The sequence below is a fragment of the Egretta garzetta genome, unplaced genomic scaffold, assembly GCF_000687185.1.
Source record: "Egretta garzetta isolate BGI_Z169 unplaced genomic scaffold, ASM68718v1 scaffold923, whole genome shotgun sequence".
Lineage (NCBI taxonomy): Eukaryota > Metazoa > Chordata > Aves > Pelecaniformes > Ardeidae > Egretta > Egretta garzetta.
Window position 1 is genome coordinate 108,850 of NW_009259193.1, and position 15,804 is coordinate 124,653.

At 49.5% G+C, this 15,804-nt stretch overlaps 1 protein-coding gene across 1 annotated transcript in view; it reads left to right on the plus strand.

Annotated features, from left to right (window-relative positions):
- The window catches only part of LOC104123510 (inner centromere protein), an 18,935-nt gene extending 4,788 nt beyond the window's left edge, over positions 1-14,147 (plus strand). The window contains exons 3-16 of the mRNA XM_009635769.2: positions 328-379; positions 555-588; positions 2,748-2,826; positions 3,364-3,415; positions 3,730-3,847; positions 3,934-4,068; positions 6,282-6,391; positions 6,854-6,974; positions 7,715-7,837; positions 8,356-8,528; positions 8,822-8,912; positions 11,476-11,589; positions 12,783-12,942; positions 13,851-14,147. Coding sequence (XP_009634064.1) covers positions 328-379; positions 555-588; positions 2,748-2,826; positions 3,364-3,415; positions 3,730-3,847; positions 3,934-4,068; positions 6,282-6,391; positions 6,854-6,974; positions 7,715-7,837; positions 8,356-8,528; positions 8,822-8,912; positions 11,476-11,589; positions 12,783-12,942; positions 13,851-14,065 — 1,577 coding nt within the window. The 3' untranslated portion in view covers positions 14,066-14,147. The remainder of the gene's footprint in view (positions 1-327; positions 380-554; positions 589-2,747; positions 2,827-3,363; positions 3,416-3,729; positions 3,848-3,933; positions 4,069-6,281; positions 6,392-6,853; positions 6,975-7,714; positions 7,838-8,355; positions 8,529-8,821; positions 8,913-11,475; positions 11,590-12,782; positions 12,943-13,850) is intronic.
- The last annotated feature ends 1,657 nt before the right edge of the window (positions 14,148-15,804 follow it).

Here is a 15,804-nt window from a genome sequence, read left to right on the forward strand (position 1 = left end):
GACTGTAAATAACACTGGATTTAACTACTGCTAATAACTGGGCACAGACCTGCAAAATTAATCGAAGCCTAAACCTACTTCACTCTAAACTCATCTATAATTGAAAACATCCTTTTCTTATGTTAAAATTGCAGGCAGCGTTTCCTCTAGTGCTGTGTAGGTGTATTCGGCTGCCCTGACTTGTAGCAGCGTGGATTTGAATTGCAGGCAGTGACCCAGGAGGCAGAGCAAAAGCCTCCGCAGCAGCCTTGCGTGAACTTCGCTCCTACGGAGGCTTGGCCTGTGTCCGTACATTATAGCTCCGGCATTTATTTTTTTTTTCTGCAGTCTCCAGCTCTGGAGAGGTGCCAGAGGATGAAGAAACAGTTCTCAAAACTGGGTGAGACTACTTTAAGATATTTCTTTTTCCTTAATGGGCTGCTTGGAGTTGTTTTTTTTTTATGGTGGCATTCTTGGTATAAAGTACGCTGCTTGCAGACAACAAGTGGCCTCCCAGGTTCCTTGATGTTATTAAATGTGGCTGCCCTTTCTTTTTTTTTTTTTTTCCCCCCTAGGCTGCCTCCTGGACCTTGTACCCCCTCCAATTCGGTAAGGCTTGAGCAGAGCTCCAAAGTGTTTCTGTTTGTATGGGCTTGTGAGCGGAGCGTGTTGAATGTACCTCTCGGTCGTTATTGGGGGACTCTGGCCACAGATCAATGCACTCGGTCAACCTGCTGCATGGCACTTAAATAAAGATGGCGTAGAGCAGCCAGCCCGCACTGAACCCATCCGTAGCCTCCCTATTTCTGATATGCAGGCCAGGGGAAGCCCGAGGTCGTCAAGTCTGCTTTAATCACAAAGTTCCAAAACTGGCAAAACAAAAACCTGTAAAGTTTCATTTGCAAAATGGGCACACATGACCCAAGGCTCATTCTGGATGCAAGCAGAGGTATTCTGTCAGTATGGCGTTACAATTTCAGATGCTTTCAAGGCCAAGGCCAGCTTTGGCATCCTCTCTGTCATGCTGCGTACGTCTATTTAAGTGTCAATGGCGGGTTGATGCACGCCGGTACTGAGTGCCCACCCTGGTACCACTGGCATTCAGTCCAGCCCTGCTTTCTGGCTCCTGCTTTGCAGCCTCTTGCTGGAGATAAGCTGTTTGAAAATCCAGTCCTGACCCTATACAGATAAATAACCTTCTCAGAGTCCAGGGAGGTTTTGTTCAGTTGGACATTTGTACACTGCTACTATTTCTGTATTTTTAAAGCTTCTTTTGACCTTTCATTAATCCTGGAGATTTTTCAAAGCTTGTCAGTTTGTCTTAAGACAGCCACAGAAATTTGTAAATATCCTTCAGATCGAAATGTAGCCCTCTGCAATTCTCAGTGCCCTCCTGAGGAAGCAATCCCAGGATTCTGCCAGTGGTTTGTCCAGAATAATGTTCAGTAAGTGAAGCCTGAATTAACGGAGCGGAGCTCCATGGCCTTAAGCGCTTCACTGAGCAGGGACAGGCTTATACATGCTCTCAGGGCTGCGCTTGTCAGTAGATCTGCAAAAGTTCAAATAAACCCGGTTTTTCCAGTGCCTCTGGATTTTTAGCATGTGTGGGTTACAACTGTAGAAAAGCTTAATGGGGAAAATGGGGAGAATTCAAAAATGAGCCAACTGCTTTGCAGACCTGTGAGCAGAGGAGTTGTATCTTCTGTTTCCGAACCCTGATGAATTCATGAATACAGCCTCGTCCCTGCAGGGTGTGTGATTTGTCCTGGATCCTCATCTGTTATTCCATACCTCTTCGGTGGGGAGCAGGGCCTGGCAGCCCATCTCATTCTTAGCCTGTCACCAGGTTGCCTTGCCATATCGACCCATCGGCTGTTTTCTTGGCAAACCAGAGGCGGTTCGGTTTCTGCCAGAGGCTTCCTGTGGGAGCCGTGAGTAGTGCGAACATGAGGTGGCTCGGCAGCCTGCTCAAACCAGAAGACACCTTTGTCTACAGGAACGTATAAAGACAGTACCCGTGTTCACGCTCTTACTTAAAGGTCAGGTTCTTCTCGGGCCTGATCTCGTGTGAATTGGATCTATGTCATTCCGTTGGGTACAAGATGCCTTAGGATGAGGCTCTGCAGAAGCATTTGGGGAGGATCAAGTGTCCGTGCTGCTGCTTCCTTCTCTTCCCAGCTCCTTTGGGGAGTGGAGTTAATGCTTATCTTGCTGGCAGAGCGCAGATTCCCAAGGCCACTGCCTGCTTTCTCACAGGCGTATAAACCCATTATCACAACGGGATTTTCTATCAGCGTAAGTGCGAAGGCAGCAGATAGCAATGCGTATCACACTCCTAACACAAGCGGGTAAATCAAGGAGATGAGCTGTTTGCTGTCTTGCTGTTTGCCCACAAAATGAGCCCTGCCTGGCTCTTTGCAGGGGTCCGGAGAGCACAAACAGATTTCCAACGTGAAATGCTTTTGTCCTTAATAGCTCATGAGTTTGTTCAGTTTAAGCAGCCAACCCTGGGCTGCAGATACTTGTGTTCCATTAACATCTATGCTTCTAGTGGTGACCTGACATCGAGGAATTTAACAAGAAGATGGGGTCCCGGGGTATTTTGCACAGCTGGAGGTTAGGGCTTCGCTCTGGGTACTGGCACCAACACTTTGTGCTATGCATGCGGTTTTGCGTTCTGGTAACGTTGCAGATGGTGACCTTGTCACAATGACATCACGCTGTTTCTGTGTGAGAATTGTGCTGAAACCCATTTGCTTTTCTTACAGAATCTCCAAAGTCCACGGATGTCACTTCGCTCTCGGACTGTCACCAGAAACCAACAGCCCCAGGAGACGAGCACCAATGGTAGCATCTGGAGGATGTTAGAAAGTCACCGCTTTGTTGGGAGGCTGACTGGGGAGTTAGTTGAAAGACTGGCTAGTTTGTTTGAGAACCCAGTTTAAAAGCCTAGTCTAACCTGAGACAAGCGAGGACTCGTTTCAAGAGATTAGCAGTTAGGAAACTGTGCTGGGGTTATTCTCTGCTCTGGGAAGCCTGTGGGAATGAAGATGCAGGGATGCACGTTCTCTGGGCTATGGGAGGCCCAACCAAACCCCGTTTCCGAAGCAAGCGGCTGTTCTGTATCTGTGCACAGCAGCATTGCATTAGTGCAAACCGCGTGCCGCAGGTTCCTTTAGGCAGCTTTGCTTTATTTTGTACTTCCAGGTTTGAATGGCGCCATGTGGTTGCTTGCTGAAAGCAAGCAAGGTCCTGCTGTGAATAATTCATGGCAGGTTTTTTTGCTCTTCAGTGAGCTGCTCAATCTCGTCTGCTTTCAAAGCTGTGGTGGAAGGTGTTTCTTTCTTCTGCTGGAAGTAACTGTGTAACCATGTTTTTTTTCAGAAAATAACTTAAATAAGAACGGGGAGACCCAGGAACCGCCCCAGAGTGCCAGGTATGTTTATAGAACCGTTCTGGTTGGAAGGTGCCTCTGGAGATCTGTGGTCCCGTTAAAGCAGGCTCACCACTGAGACGCTGTTAAATGGCTTCATTTTGTGGCCATGAAACTTCTGCCGTCCATTTTCTCTGCCTCTGTGCAAAGAGGACTTTGTGTCTTTTATCACACTAGATGTTTTTAATTGGGTACCTGCTTGTGTATACACAAGGAAATGTCTTTTAAGCTAGGACAGTTTTATGACCTTTTTTAAACCTGACTTTGAGACAGTCGGGAGGATTTGCCACGTGTGATGGGCTGTGTTTTTCTTCCAGGAGAAAGCCAAGTTACAAACGGGCTGTGGATGAATGCTATGACAATCAGCAAGCAGCTGATGGAGGGCTTTCTCCTCCGAAAAGAAAGACCCCATCCCCTACCTTTCCAGCCAGCAAAGTAAGATCCTTGTGACCCTGGTGTACTTCACCAAGACCTGCTTGTTTGTTACGTTCCTGAGGACTGTTTTGGTGTTCCTCTCGTAGGTTGTACGTCCTTTCAAAACATTTTTGCACACTGTGCAGAAGAACCAGCTCCTCATGACGCCGAGCTCTGTGGGGAGAAATGTAGTGATAAAATCTTTCATCAGGTACAATACTCCTCTCCAGTCCGATCCCAAGGTAAGATGAGACTGGTGTAAGCCAGCGCGTGATGGTCTGATGGGAGTCTAAGCTAAAGCACAGGCATGAAAGAAACTTTTCAGTCCATATTAAATAAAGTAGTAACTTTAAGCTGTTTACACTTATATAAGCGAAATAAAATTGCAATTAGTCAGCTTCCTAAAGAGTTCGAATTTGGACTGTAAGCTTTATTACAGTAGCATTCCCCTATGGTGTTAGCAAGTAACAGCTGGGAAGGAAAACTGGGAAGTGAAAATGAAGGGGATTCTGACTGTTGCAGTGGAGGTGTGTGTATGTAACCGGAGTCTGCACATCTAAAGTCTCCCTTCCTAGGACTTTTCTAACAAGTGAGATCTGAGCAAATGCCTCTTAAATCCAAACTGCTGATGTTCTAAGGTTTTTCAGACCTTTGAAGCAGGAAGGAACGTGAGGCTGTCCTGGATAGGAAGCTGCTGGGTCGGTGAGACAAGTATGCCAGGGTCCAGATCTAACAGGCGTCAGTATCAGTGCAGGATAGCTGTTGCAAGCAGCCAAGACAAACACCGTGCCTTTGCTGTTTCAGGCAGAAGCTTCTACCTATGCGATACCAAAGCAAAGCTTTCAGCACCACAGGAGAAGCTCCTGTGCCCCAAGCAGAGTGGTTGTTTGGGTTGGTGGGATTTGAGAAGATCTGGTTCTAGATTTCCAAAGGGAGTTGGTTTTCCCTGTGTTCTGCTGACACTGGGCAGTTTGGTTATAAATCGGGATTGTTGCATTACACGGGCCGGACTTGCAGTCGGAATACTGCCTGATGACTGAGGGGCAGCCCTTGCTCCTGCCTGATCTGCATTTCAATTTGGTGTTTAACTCGGAGGACAAGTCAGTGTTCCTGGAAAAGCAGGCTCCAATCAGTGTGCTGTAGTTCCTATCCCGGAATCACCCTCTGGCTGTGCCAGGCAAGCACAAGGGCGCAGCTTTGTGGCCGCGCCTAGGGATGTGCTAGAAGCTGGTGTGTGGGCATAGATTGCTCACCCTTCTAATACCCAACAACTTGCCTGCAAAATAAGGCAGTTCCAGGGCGGTTTTCCTTCACCTAGCTTAGCTCTGGCAACCTCGTGCCAGAACTCCTTCATATTGCTTAAGGCCTCACAGCTGTACTGCTTGGAGAGCCTTGCTACACTCCAGCAGGCAGGAGGAGCAGGGAAGGGTTCCAGCTTCAGCCTCACTGGTGGCATTGCTGTCTGTACTGGCAAAGGAGTTAATACGATGCAAAGGGTCTTCTGACATCCTTTGTTGCTGTCGGTTCACCCCATGTTATATTTTAGGTTTCATTCCAGTGCGGGCAACTTCCCTGCATGACTTTTTTCATGTGGGGGCTAAACACAACTAAACAGCACCAGAGCAGTAAGATATAATCATTAGTTTTAAATTGGCCAGTTTGGATACCAATAGCGCCAGTCGTTTACAACATGGAGCCCAGCACAAGGTAATCACTTGACTCTTTCGTCATGCTTGTTGTACCAAGCCCAGGCCTGTCATGATTAGGCATCTGCAGTATCAAATCTTGGCTTTAAATTAGTTTATCTTAATCCATTCGCTTTGACTGTAGCGACGACTGGGTCGTGCTCTTGCAGCTGACAGTTTGCCTAGGCAGAGTCAGCTGGACCGTTTAGAGACATGAGAAGAATGCCCTGCGTTTCTGCCCAGATGACAATGGGGCTGGCTGTGTGCTTGACACAAGCTGTGAGCGCTCTGTCTACGTGGTGGCGGCTTACCATGAGATAAAGCTTTGTGGGAAGCACAGGCACTGGTGGGAGCTCTGGGTGGAAGCAAGCAAGGTGTTTCCTAGAGCACCATCTGCCCCCTAAGCTTGCTGCAGGACGTTGGTATCGTTGCCAAGCATCAGCACTGCTGCTTTGCACCGACATAAATCACCATGCTGTCTGTCTGCAGTTGCTGCGGAAGCTGCCTGGACTTCAGGAGCTGATGCTTCCATTTCAACTTCCCAGCTCCTGCTCTTGCTCTCTAAAGTTAATGCCACCGCCTTGTTCTCCATCCCATCCATCCCCGTGACCAAATGACAGGCTATCTGAGCTCTGTTCCGGGGTTGTTCCCATCCCTTGGTTCTGGCTACGGTTCCCTGGTGTTACCTCTGGGCCCTCACTTAACCCGAGCAAGTTGAGGTAGAGAGAAGCCCTGACAGGTGGGTATAATTGCATTTCAATCCACCTCAGGAAAAGGAAAGACAGAAGCTTGAGACTCTGAGGAAAAAGCAAGAAGCTGACCAGCTGAGAAAACAAAAACTGGAGGAAGAAAAGAAAAGGCGACTAGAGGAGGCAAAGCTGTGAGTACACACTTTCTGCCCTGTCTGGGCTGCCCTCTCTGTTCCTGTAGGGCCCTGTATCTCGGTCTTGTGTCTTGCAGATTCCATTCATACAGCAAAAATTCTTGTTGGCTTGCTCTCATGCCACAAAGACCGTATTTTGGGGGTTGGACTAGATGATCTCCTGAGGTCCCTTCCAACCCTTACGATTCTGTGATTCTGTGATTCTGTATTTGTTCTCCTGAGAACTATCTAGGATGCTCATAAAATGTTAACTATCCCAGCTGGCTGTTGCTTCAGCTTTTCATCTTGAGTCCTCTGCCTCAGATGGAGCTTAAAAACTTTGCTAATGTTTAAACAAATGGTGTGTTTGGTTCATTGAACTTCATGCTGGCCAGGAGCTGTCTCTGTTGGCCTTGTGTTCGCGTTGTAAGGGACTCGTCTAGCTGGGCTACAATGATAAAGTTGTCCTGTGTCCTACAGGAAGCGTGAGGAGCGCCTGCGCAAAGTGTTGCGAGCTCGGGAACGGGCAGAGCAAATAGAGGAAGAGAGGAAAAGGCGCATTGAGCAGAAGATAGCTCTATTTGATGAGAAGACTGAGAAGGTAAGGCCCAATATACCGATAGAGTTTACTTGGGGGAATAAATGATCTGTTGAGGTAGATGATGCCACAGGAGTGTGCCTTCCAGAAAGAGTGGGATGGAGGCTGCTTGAGATATGAAGAACAGTTGAATAAAGAGCTTTCCAGAAACTCGGTGGTTCTGAGTGACTGCCCTTCTCTTGGTTACAGCAAATGGTGGGTGGGAACCCTTATTTTCCAGGAATATGAATCTAAATGGGCTTTATTAAGGCTCTGTTAGCCAGATGGGAGAAGAACTTCAAGCAGATAAAGCCAGCCTAATGGCTCTGAGGCTTTATCTACTTAAAGTTGTTCTCCTATCTGCCTAATTGATGAAGAGGAGAAAATAAACATGCTCCCTCCAGACCCTCTCTTGGACCTGAGACTTTAGACAATTTGTGTCTGTGACCATAGCAGTAATTTGTCTGCTTTAATTATCTCCATTGGCTTTTCTTATTTCATGGTTCTGAGATTATATTCTGATGGCTTTTGTGGTATTAGATGTCTGCAAACCAGAACAGGATCAGCTCTTCCTGTGGAGGTGTAAAAGAAGGTCATTTCCCTAAATACTACCTTTTTAAAAGCTCCTGGTGGCGAGGAAGGAAGCTTTTGGCCCGTGGGAGGGTGGGAGCTCTGCATCTCTGAGGCTTCCTGCTGTGATACTTCACACGCAGAGAGAACTGTCCCATCTGAGCCTTGGGTATTCAGCTATGTGTGTGTCCTAGGTGCGGGAGGAAAGGTTGGCAGAGGAGAAGATCAAAAAGAAAGCAGCTGCCAAGAAAATGGAGGAAGCGGAGGCCCGGCGCAGGCATGACGAAGAGGCCAGAAAACAAAAAGCACTGCAGCAGGTCTGTGCTGGAGCCCATCCTATCATCCTGCATGCAGTTAGAACAGCCACAGTCTGCCCCGGCCTTTGTAAGCAAGGCATCCAACGGGAGAGCTAATGCGAACCAACTGAGTGAAAGCCAGTGTAGTGGAGGGGCTTTGTCCCTAAAGCTCTCTGTGGTGGTGTGCCATCTGCTTGCTCCTGCAGTGTGCTGTACGCCGTTTGTGGTGGCTGTGCCCCACGTTTCTTCTGTAGTTCTGGACATATTCTTGCTAAAGACCTTAATTAAAATCTCTCGGTTAGACCTGTCTCTCAGCGATGCAGAGCATGGTGGCCGCTGGGGTATGTTGTGGGCAGGGAGAGGCCAGCACTGAAATGGCTGGAGAGGTGATGCACCTACCTGGAAAGCACTGGGGCTTCAGCCCTGAGTTGTTTGCCTGCTGCTAGAGACTTGGGTCAGATAAGGTGTTCCTGCTGCTGTATTCTGGAGCCTGTCCCTGTGCAATGTGAGGTGAGTAACTGCCTTGTTGGGCTTACCAGGAGGAGGAGGAACGTCGGCACAAGGAGCTAATGCAGAAGAGGAAGGAAGAGGAGCAAGAACGTGGCAGGAAGATTGCTGAGCGGAGACAGGCAGAGCAGGAGAGAGAAAAACTGCTGGCTGCGGAGAGAGAGCTGGAGAGGAAGAAGGAACAGGAGAGGATCCAAGCAGAAAAGTAAGGCAGTACCCATTCACGTATTGAATTCTGTGCTGGGCCTTTGACGGAAGCAGAAATGGGGGGCACTAGTAAAAGGCTCAAGCAGTGAAGACCTACTTTGTGCTGTCAGCGCAGCTCTGGACCATCATGGGTGTACCACGCTGCCAGGAAGGAATTCTGGGCTCAGTAACGTAGGAAGTGTGGTGGGGAATGTCCTGAAAAGCTGTGAGAAAAGAGCTCACAGCAGGCACTGGATGGGGGGGTACCCCTGTGTAGTTTGGAGAGTAATGGTCCATTGCTTTGTTTCTCAGGCTGCGTGAACAGCAGGAGAAGGCTGCTCGCCTGCAGAAGGAAGCGTTGGCTGCTAAAGAACGGCTCCAGAAGGAGATGGAGAAGAAAGAAGTAAGTACTCTCTGTAGAATGGCAGAGCCACGTGGATCTGACTCCAGTAGCCATTGCTGTTAGCAGCTGAGCTGTGAAGCTTCTGCGAATGCAATGAGTGAGCTGTTGCACTTCCAAACTCGTGCCAGACAAAGGTGCTTTTGCCAGAGTCTGCTCTCTGTCTGTGTCAGAGGGTACGCTTGCTCTTTAGGTGGCAGCAGCGCAAGAGGAAAGGACAAGTAACACACGCGTTGAAGGGAGGTTTTTGGCCTTTCCCCCTTCCTGTGCCCAGGTGTATCTGTTCCTCTCTCGATATCAAACAGTAATTAACCCCAGACTTCAGAAGCAATGTCTCAATCTTACACTTGTGCCACCTAAGCAGAGCCACAAACACAGACCGTAGACTTGGTCAGGTTATTGTCTGCAGCGGTCATGCCAGCGTAGATTAACCAAGCAGGCGGCTTTGCTTGTGGTGTTGAAGAGGGAGCTTCTGATGCCTTGGCCATCTGTGCTCTTTGAACAAAGCCGCGGCAGTTGAACAGGCGCAGGTTTTTGCTTGCCTTGCGGCACGCGTTCTCACTGAAGCGCAGATAAAGCCCACAGGCATTTGGGTAGCTTTTGGAATGTCCCTTCTGAAGGACTTGCATGCAGCAATTGCTGGGAATTGGTAGGAAACCCTTTGCTATTGGGGCTGTTGCTGTTTGGTTTATGTAAGATCTGGGACAACTTGCGCTTCCGAGGTGATTTGTGAGAAAGAACAGAAGGTTGGAATAGTGGATTGGAAATGTCCAACTGTGGTGGTTTGACCCTGGCTGGATGCCAAAGCTGCTCTATCACTCTCCTCTAACCAGACAGAGGAGAGAAAAGTAAATAAAAAGGCTCGTGGGTCGAGGTAAGGATAGAGAGAGATCATTTTATCAGTTACCATCATGGGCAAAACAGAGTTAACTTGAAAAAAAATTTAATTTATTATCAATCAAAATCAGAGAAGGAGAGGAGAAAAACTGCTAGATCTTAAAAACCTTCCCCCCCTGCCTTCTTTCTGGGCTCAACTTCACTCCCAGTTTCTCTACTTACTCCCCCCAGCAGCGTGGGGGATGGGAATGGGGGTTGAGGTCAGTTCATCACACATCTCTGCCGCTTCTTCCTAGGGAGAGGGCTCTTCTCCCACTCATGCGTGGGGTCCCTCTCACAGCAGAGAGTCCTCCACGAACTTCTCCAATGTGAGTCCTTCCCACGGGCTACAGTTCTTCACGAACTGCTCCAACATGGGTCCATAATTTCCACGGGGTGCAGTCCCTCAGGAACAGACTGCTCCAGTGTTGAGTCCCCTGCGGGGTCACAAGTTCTGCTGGCAAACCTGCTTCGGCGTGGGCTCCTTCCACCCACAGGTCTGCAATGGCTTGCCAGGAACCTGATCTGGCGCAGGCTTCCCACGGGGTCACAGCCTCCTTCCTTTGGGCATCCACCTGCTCCAGCATGGGGTCCTCCACGGGCTACAGGTGGAGATCAGCTCCACCATGGGCTGCAGGGGGACAGCCTGCCTCACCATGGGCTGCAGGGGAATCTCTGCTCCGGCGCCTGGAGCACCTCCTCCCCCTCCTTCTTCACTGACCTTGGTGTCTGCAGGGCTGCTTTCTCTCACGTCTTCTCGCTTCTCTCTCCAGCTACTGAGCAGCAGCTGGTTTCTTTTTCCTTCTTAAATATGTTATCCCAGAGGTGCTTCCACTGTCACTGATGTTGGCCTGGGCCAGCAGCGGACACAGGGAAAACTTCTAGCAGCTTCTCACAGAAGCCACCCCTGTAGCCCCCCCCACTACCAAGACCTTGCCACAGAAACCCAATACACCAACACTTGCCCAAAATCGCTGCCGCTCCACGTAGCAGAGCTGCGCTATCGACACGCTGCCAGCCCTTCCCCAGCTACCCTCAGGAAGCTGAATTCTTGCTGGGGGTCCCTGTGTGCCCAGCAAGTGCCTCACCCCGTCAGGGGCTTCGTGAAGGTGCCAGGCCTGTGCACATCTCATCCTGCCCTGGAGACCGGGTGGGGTTGGTTTCACCTATTTTAGACTCCTGCTCTTTGAGTTTGCAGCCTTTTGGTTTCCTTGAGCTCCAGCAGGAGAAGCTCAGCATTCACAGGGTGAGGCTCTCTTGGCCTGTTTGGGACGGTGATTGCACAGCGGGGTGACTCAGCCTCTCAAAATACTGTTCACAGTCTAAAGAGAGGCTAAGATTGGTAGCAGAGACTTTTACATCTGCAGGCGGTCATCTGGTTTCTGATGTTTGTGTCCTAAAGTCAGTAGCAGGTTTTTCAAAGCATGAGGCCATTGCATTATCGGAAGAAGGCAAATAACGCTCTTAAATGGGCAGGTCCATTTGTTCATGCCACTTGGTGTGGAAAGTTCAACCCATTGCTTTGTGTTTGTCCACTGCTCGCACTGTGTTGAAGTGCTTCTTAGCACCACAACTAACAAAGACTTGCAGCAGATGCTCCTCTTGTGTATCAGAACAATGGATCCCTGGGTTATCATAGCTCAGTAGCTCAGTTCATACGATTAATTCATGTGTGATGTCGGCTTGCCAGCAGGAGGAGCAGAGGCTAGCAGAGATGAAGAGACAGGAGCAAGAACAGAAGAAACTGCCAGAGGAGCAAAAGGCTAAAGACAGAGCCCAAACACAGCACCAAGAAAACCAAGAGGTAATTCTGTGCTCTCTGGTGGAATTTCTTTAAGGGATGAATGTTGTTTCCAGCACCAACACGCGGTTACAATGGGCAGTTTGACCCTTCTGCTTTTTATAGTCCCTTTCAGCAACGAAGGGGCTCTGTAAACTTTTTTCCTGGTTGTCTGAGGTTGAATTCTGGTGGCCTTGAATATTTAACTGACCTTTGGGAAGTGGAAAGGTGGGAAGTGGCAAGCATTCACTGGGATTTTCTGGTCAGGATAAGGCAGTGGCTGTTTAAGCTGCCTTGCCTTCCTAAGCTCTTGAAATACTGGCGAGCCTCACGGGCAGCAGCAGTGCTGAAGTGGTGTTAAGCTCAGGGTTGGAGACAGCCACAGGATGGCAGCAGGGTCAGTGGAACTGTATTGCAGTGTGCCTCGCTACTGAGGGCCCTGGAGGGGATCCTGGAGGTGAGGTACACACCTTAAACGTCGAAGGCAAATACATGGATCTTTATCTCCTTCCAGAGCTCTATGTTCTAATCTTTAAATGCAAAACCAGCAGATATGAGTTAACATTAATGGACACAAAGCTATAAAGGCAGCGTCTCATGGGGAATAAAACTGTTTCCAGCTCTCCAGAGATGCTCATCCCTCTGATGAAGGGCTGGCTTATGTTTCATGGGCAGTGAAATTCACAGTTTTAAGTTCTTCTTTGTCACTTGTGTTTCCCTCAGTCATGCTGTTGCCATCGAAATTACAGTTCAGTTTGTCCTGAGCTGACATGTGCGTATTCTCTACAAGGAAATATTCACTTTAATATTATTAAGCAAGCCCAGAAGCTCAGTTGCAGAGTATTTAAAGCGCGTTGCTGGGCTCCAGCTTTGAAGACGTGACAACTCCATTTAAGCCTTGCTGGAGTTGAACAGAACTGCTGTATTGGTATTAGATGCACGTGTTGCTGGCGTGTTCACACCATGCGTAGCCAATTAAACAGCCTAATGAAACAGGACAAGGCATTGCAAAGTTACGATTGGGTCAGAACTTTAGAACTTGGGTCAAGTTCTTGGGTGAAGACTTTAGAGCTGCCAAACTTAGGGTTTTGCAATTGTGCGGTGAAGCAGGAGGGGGAATATTGAGGTGTGCTGGCCTATGAGCGTCTCGCTGCAACCCAGAAGCGCAGCAGGGCTATTGCCTCTCACCCCTGTGGAATATGTTTGTCTTCTTCTAGAACTCACCTGCCTGCACTTCCTACCAGATGACTCCACAGGCACAGAAAGATCCAAAGCCCCCTGTCATAAATCCAAACAACTACGGACTGGATCTCAACAGCGATGACTCTACGGATGACGAAAGCCAGCCTCGCAAGCCCATCCCTGCCTGGGCAACTGGTATGTGTTAGCAGGTTGAAATTTGCCCTGAGAGCCCCTGGCAAACCCTACGGCAGCTTTGCTCTGACAGATAATCATAGACTCATAGAATCGTCTAGGTTGGAAAAGACCTTTAAGATCATCGAGTCCAACCTTTAACCCAACCCTGCCATCCCACCACTAAACCATGTCCCTAAGCACCTCATCTACACTTCTTTTAAATACCTCCAGGGATGGGGACTCAACCACCTCCCTGGGCAGCCCATTCCAGAGCCTGACAACCCTTTCAGTGAAAAAGTTTTTCCTAATGTCCAACCTAAACCTGCCCTGGCGCAACTTCAGACCATTTCCCCTTGTCCCATCATCCGTTACCAGGGAGAAGAGGCTGACCCCCACCTCACTACAGCCTCCTGTCAGGCAGTTGTAGAGGATGATCAGGTCTCCCCTCAGCCTCCTCTTCTCCAGACTAAACACCCCCAGTTCCCTCAGCTGCTCCTCGTAAGCCTTGTGCTCCAGACCCCTCCCCAGCTTTGTGGCTCTCCTCTGGACATGTTCCAGCAACACAATGTCTTTCTTGTAGTGAGGGGCCCAAAACTGAACACAGCATTCGAGGGGTGGCCTCACCAGCACCGAGTACAAGGGCACAGTCACTTCCCTGCTCCTGCTGGCCATGCTATTCCTGATACAAGCCAGGATGCCATTGGCTTTCTTGGCCACCTGGGCACCCTGCTGGCTCACATTCAGCCAGCTGTCAACGAGTACCCCCAGGTCTTTTTCCACCAGGCAGCTTTCCAGCCACTCTGCCCCGCGCCTGTAGCGATCTCGGTGCGATTAGGGGTGCAGGGAGCAGGGACACATTGCGTACTAACAGCCTGCCCCACAATTTCAATTACAAGGATTAATGAAAATGTAATCTTTTGTTTCTCCAGGGAATCAGCTTAGCCAGGCTGTGATCCACCAGTACTACAACCCTCCCAACATTGACGCCATCTTTGGGGTGATTGCAAGCCCCAAGCTGGAGGACATCTTCTACAAAAGCAAACCGCGCTACTTCAAGCGCACAAGCTCTGCTGTGTGGAACTCCCCACCCTTTCCTGGTGCCAAATCAGTTCTGGGTCTGCCATGCAGCCTGAAAAAGTGCTGAGGCAGGCAGTGGCGGCTGCCTGTGGAGCAGGGGGTGTACGCTTGGGTGTCTAGGTGGGAGGGTATTTCTGTTCAGTATCTGTTAGCACAGAATAAATGCAGCTCTTGGGTGCCTCTTCCATTTTCTGTTTTCAGGGCTTATCTTCTCACTGTTAGGCAAAACAGCAAGCTTTTGGGAGACGTTGCATCAGGAAGCTGCATGTCCTTTCACCGTTAGCTTTAAGCTGGCAAAGATTTGGACCTTTAGAGCATGAGAGTGCATCACCTAAAGAGATGTGATCCTCCCCTCGTTGCCAAGCAGGCCCAGTGGTGGCTGCTAGCAGCATGTCCAAACATACCTGCCCCGTCCCTTGCATCTGCAGCGAGAGCACTTGCATGGTGCAGGACCATGGCACGTGTCTTGGTTGAAATCCAGGTGTGCGCTGCTGATCTTCTCCAGGAGCAAGACGTTAGCAGCTGTGGTCGTCATCATCGCCTGCAGATCACAAAATAATGTCATTGTTCCATTTCCCAGTCGTACGCTTCATGCCAGCACCATGTGCAACCATGTGCCAGGCTGATGCTACTGCAGCTCGGGCTGAAGTACCCAAGGATTTTCTTGACCTCTCTTCATCCGCTGGAGGGAGCTGGGGCCCTCTGTGTAATCACGTCGCCCAGGGTACACCCAGAGTAGCGTAAGCAGGCTTTGTTGTTCAAGGCTTCGTTAAGAGAAATTGTACAAAGGTTCTGACAGGATTTTGTTTCTCTAATTTCAATTCCATGGCTGTGGCATGGATTGGAGTGGAAGAACGAGTTTAACCTTAAGCCTGGTCTTTCTCTTCCCTACCCTCGGCGATTCCGTTTGTTCGGCATCAGAGCTGGTTTTGTTCCCAGGCCTGGTTTGCCCTTCACGTTCAGTGAGGCAGTGTCAGACCAACTGCTGCCAGAACAGTTTCCTCTTCACAGCAAAACGTCAGCTCAGGATTTCGGTTCCCAGAGCACTTTGGGGAGCCTGGGAAGACTGAAGCAAAGGCGGCATTCAGTAGCTCCGCCTTCTCTTTGTCTTCTGTCACCAGGGCACCCACTTGGTTCAGCAAGGTTTCCCTGGAGGGATGAAAGAGGATCTGATACAGCCAAGCCCACCTTTAGGGCAGTTGGTCTTCTGGTTCTTAAGTTGGAATGCAGCTATGGCACATTTATTGGTGTTCTGACCGGACACACTTGTTCCCTCATCAGATGCGACTGCCTGAGTGACCTGACTGCGCACCCCACCCCCCAAGTCCTTTAGTTTAAAGCCCACCGTACAAAGTTGGCCAGCCTACTGCCTAGGATTCCCCTGCCTCGCCTAGAGAGGTGGACCCCATCCCTCCCTAACAGGTTGTAGTTGTCGAAGAATGCCCCGTTGTCACAAAAGCCAAAACCCTCATGACGGGACCAGCCATGTAGCCAGGAGTTGATGTACATTATGCACCTATTTCTGGCCACCCCCTTTCCTCGAACTGGTAAAATGGAGGAAAAGGTAACCTGGGCCCCAATGTTTTTCACTTGTACCCCCAGAGCTCGAAAGTCTTCCTTGATTTTACCCAGGTTTCTGCTTTCTGTATCATTTGTGCCTACATGAAATAGTAGTAGTGGATAGTAGTCCCTTCTCCTGACGAGTTGTGGCATCCTCTCGGCCACGTCTCGAACCTTGGCTCCCGGAAGGCAGCACACATCTCGTGACTCCCCGTCAGGTCGGCAGAGGGGGCCCCCTATACCCTT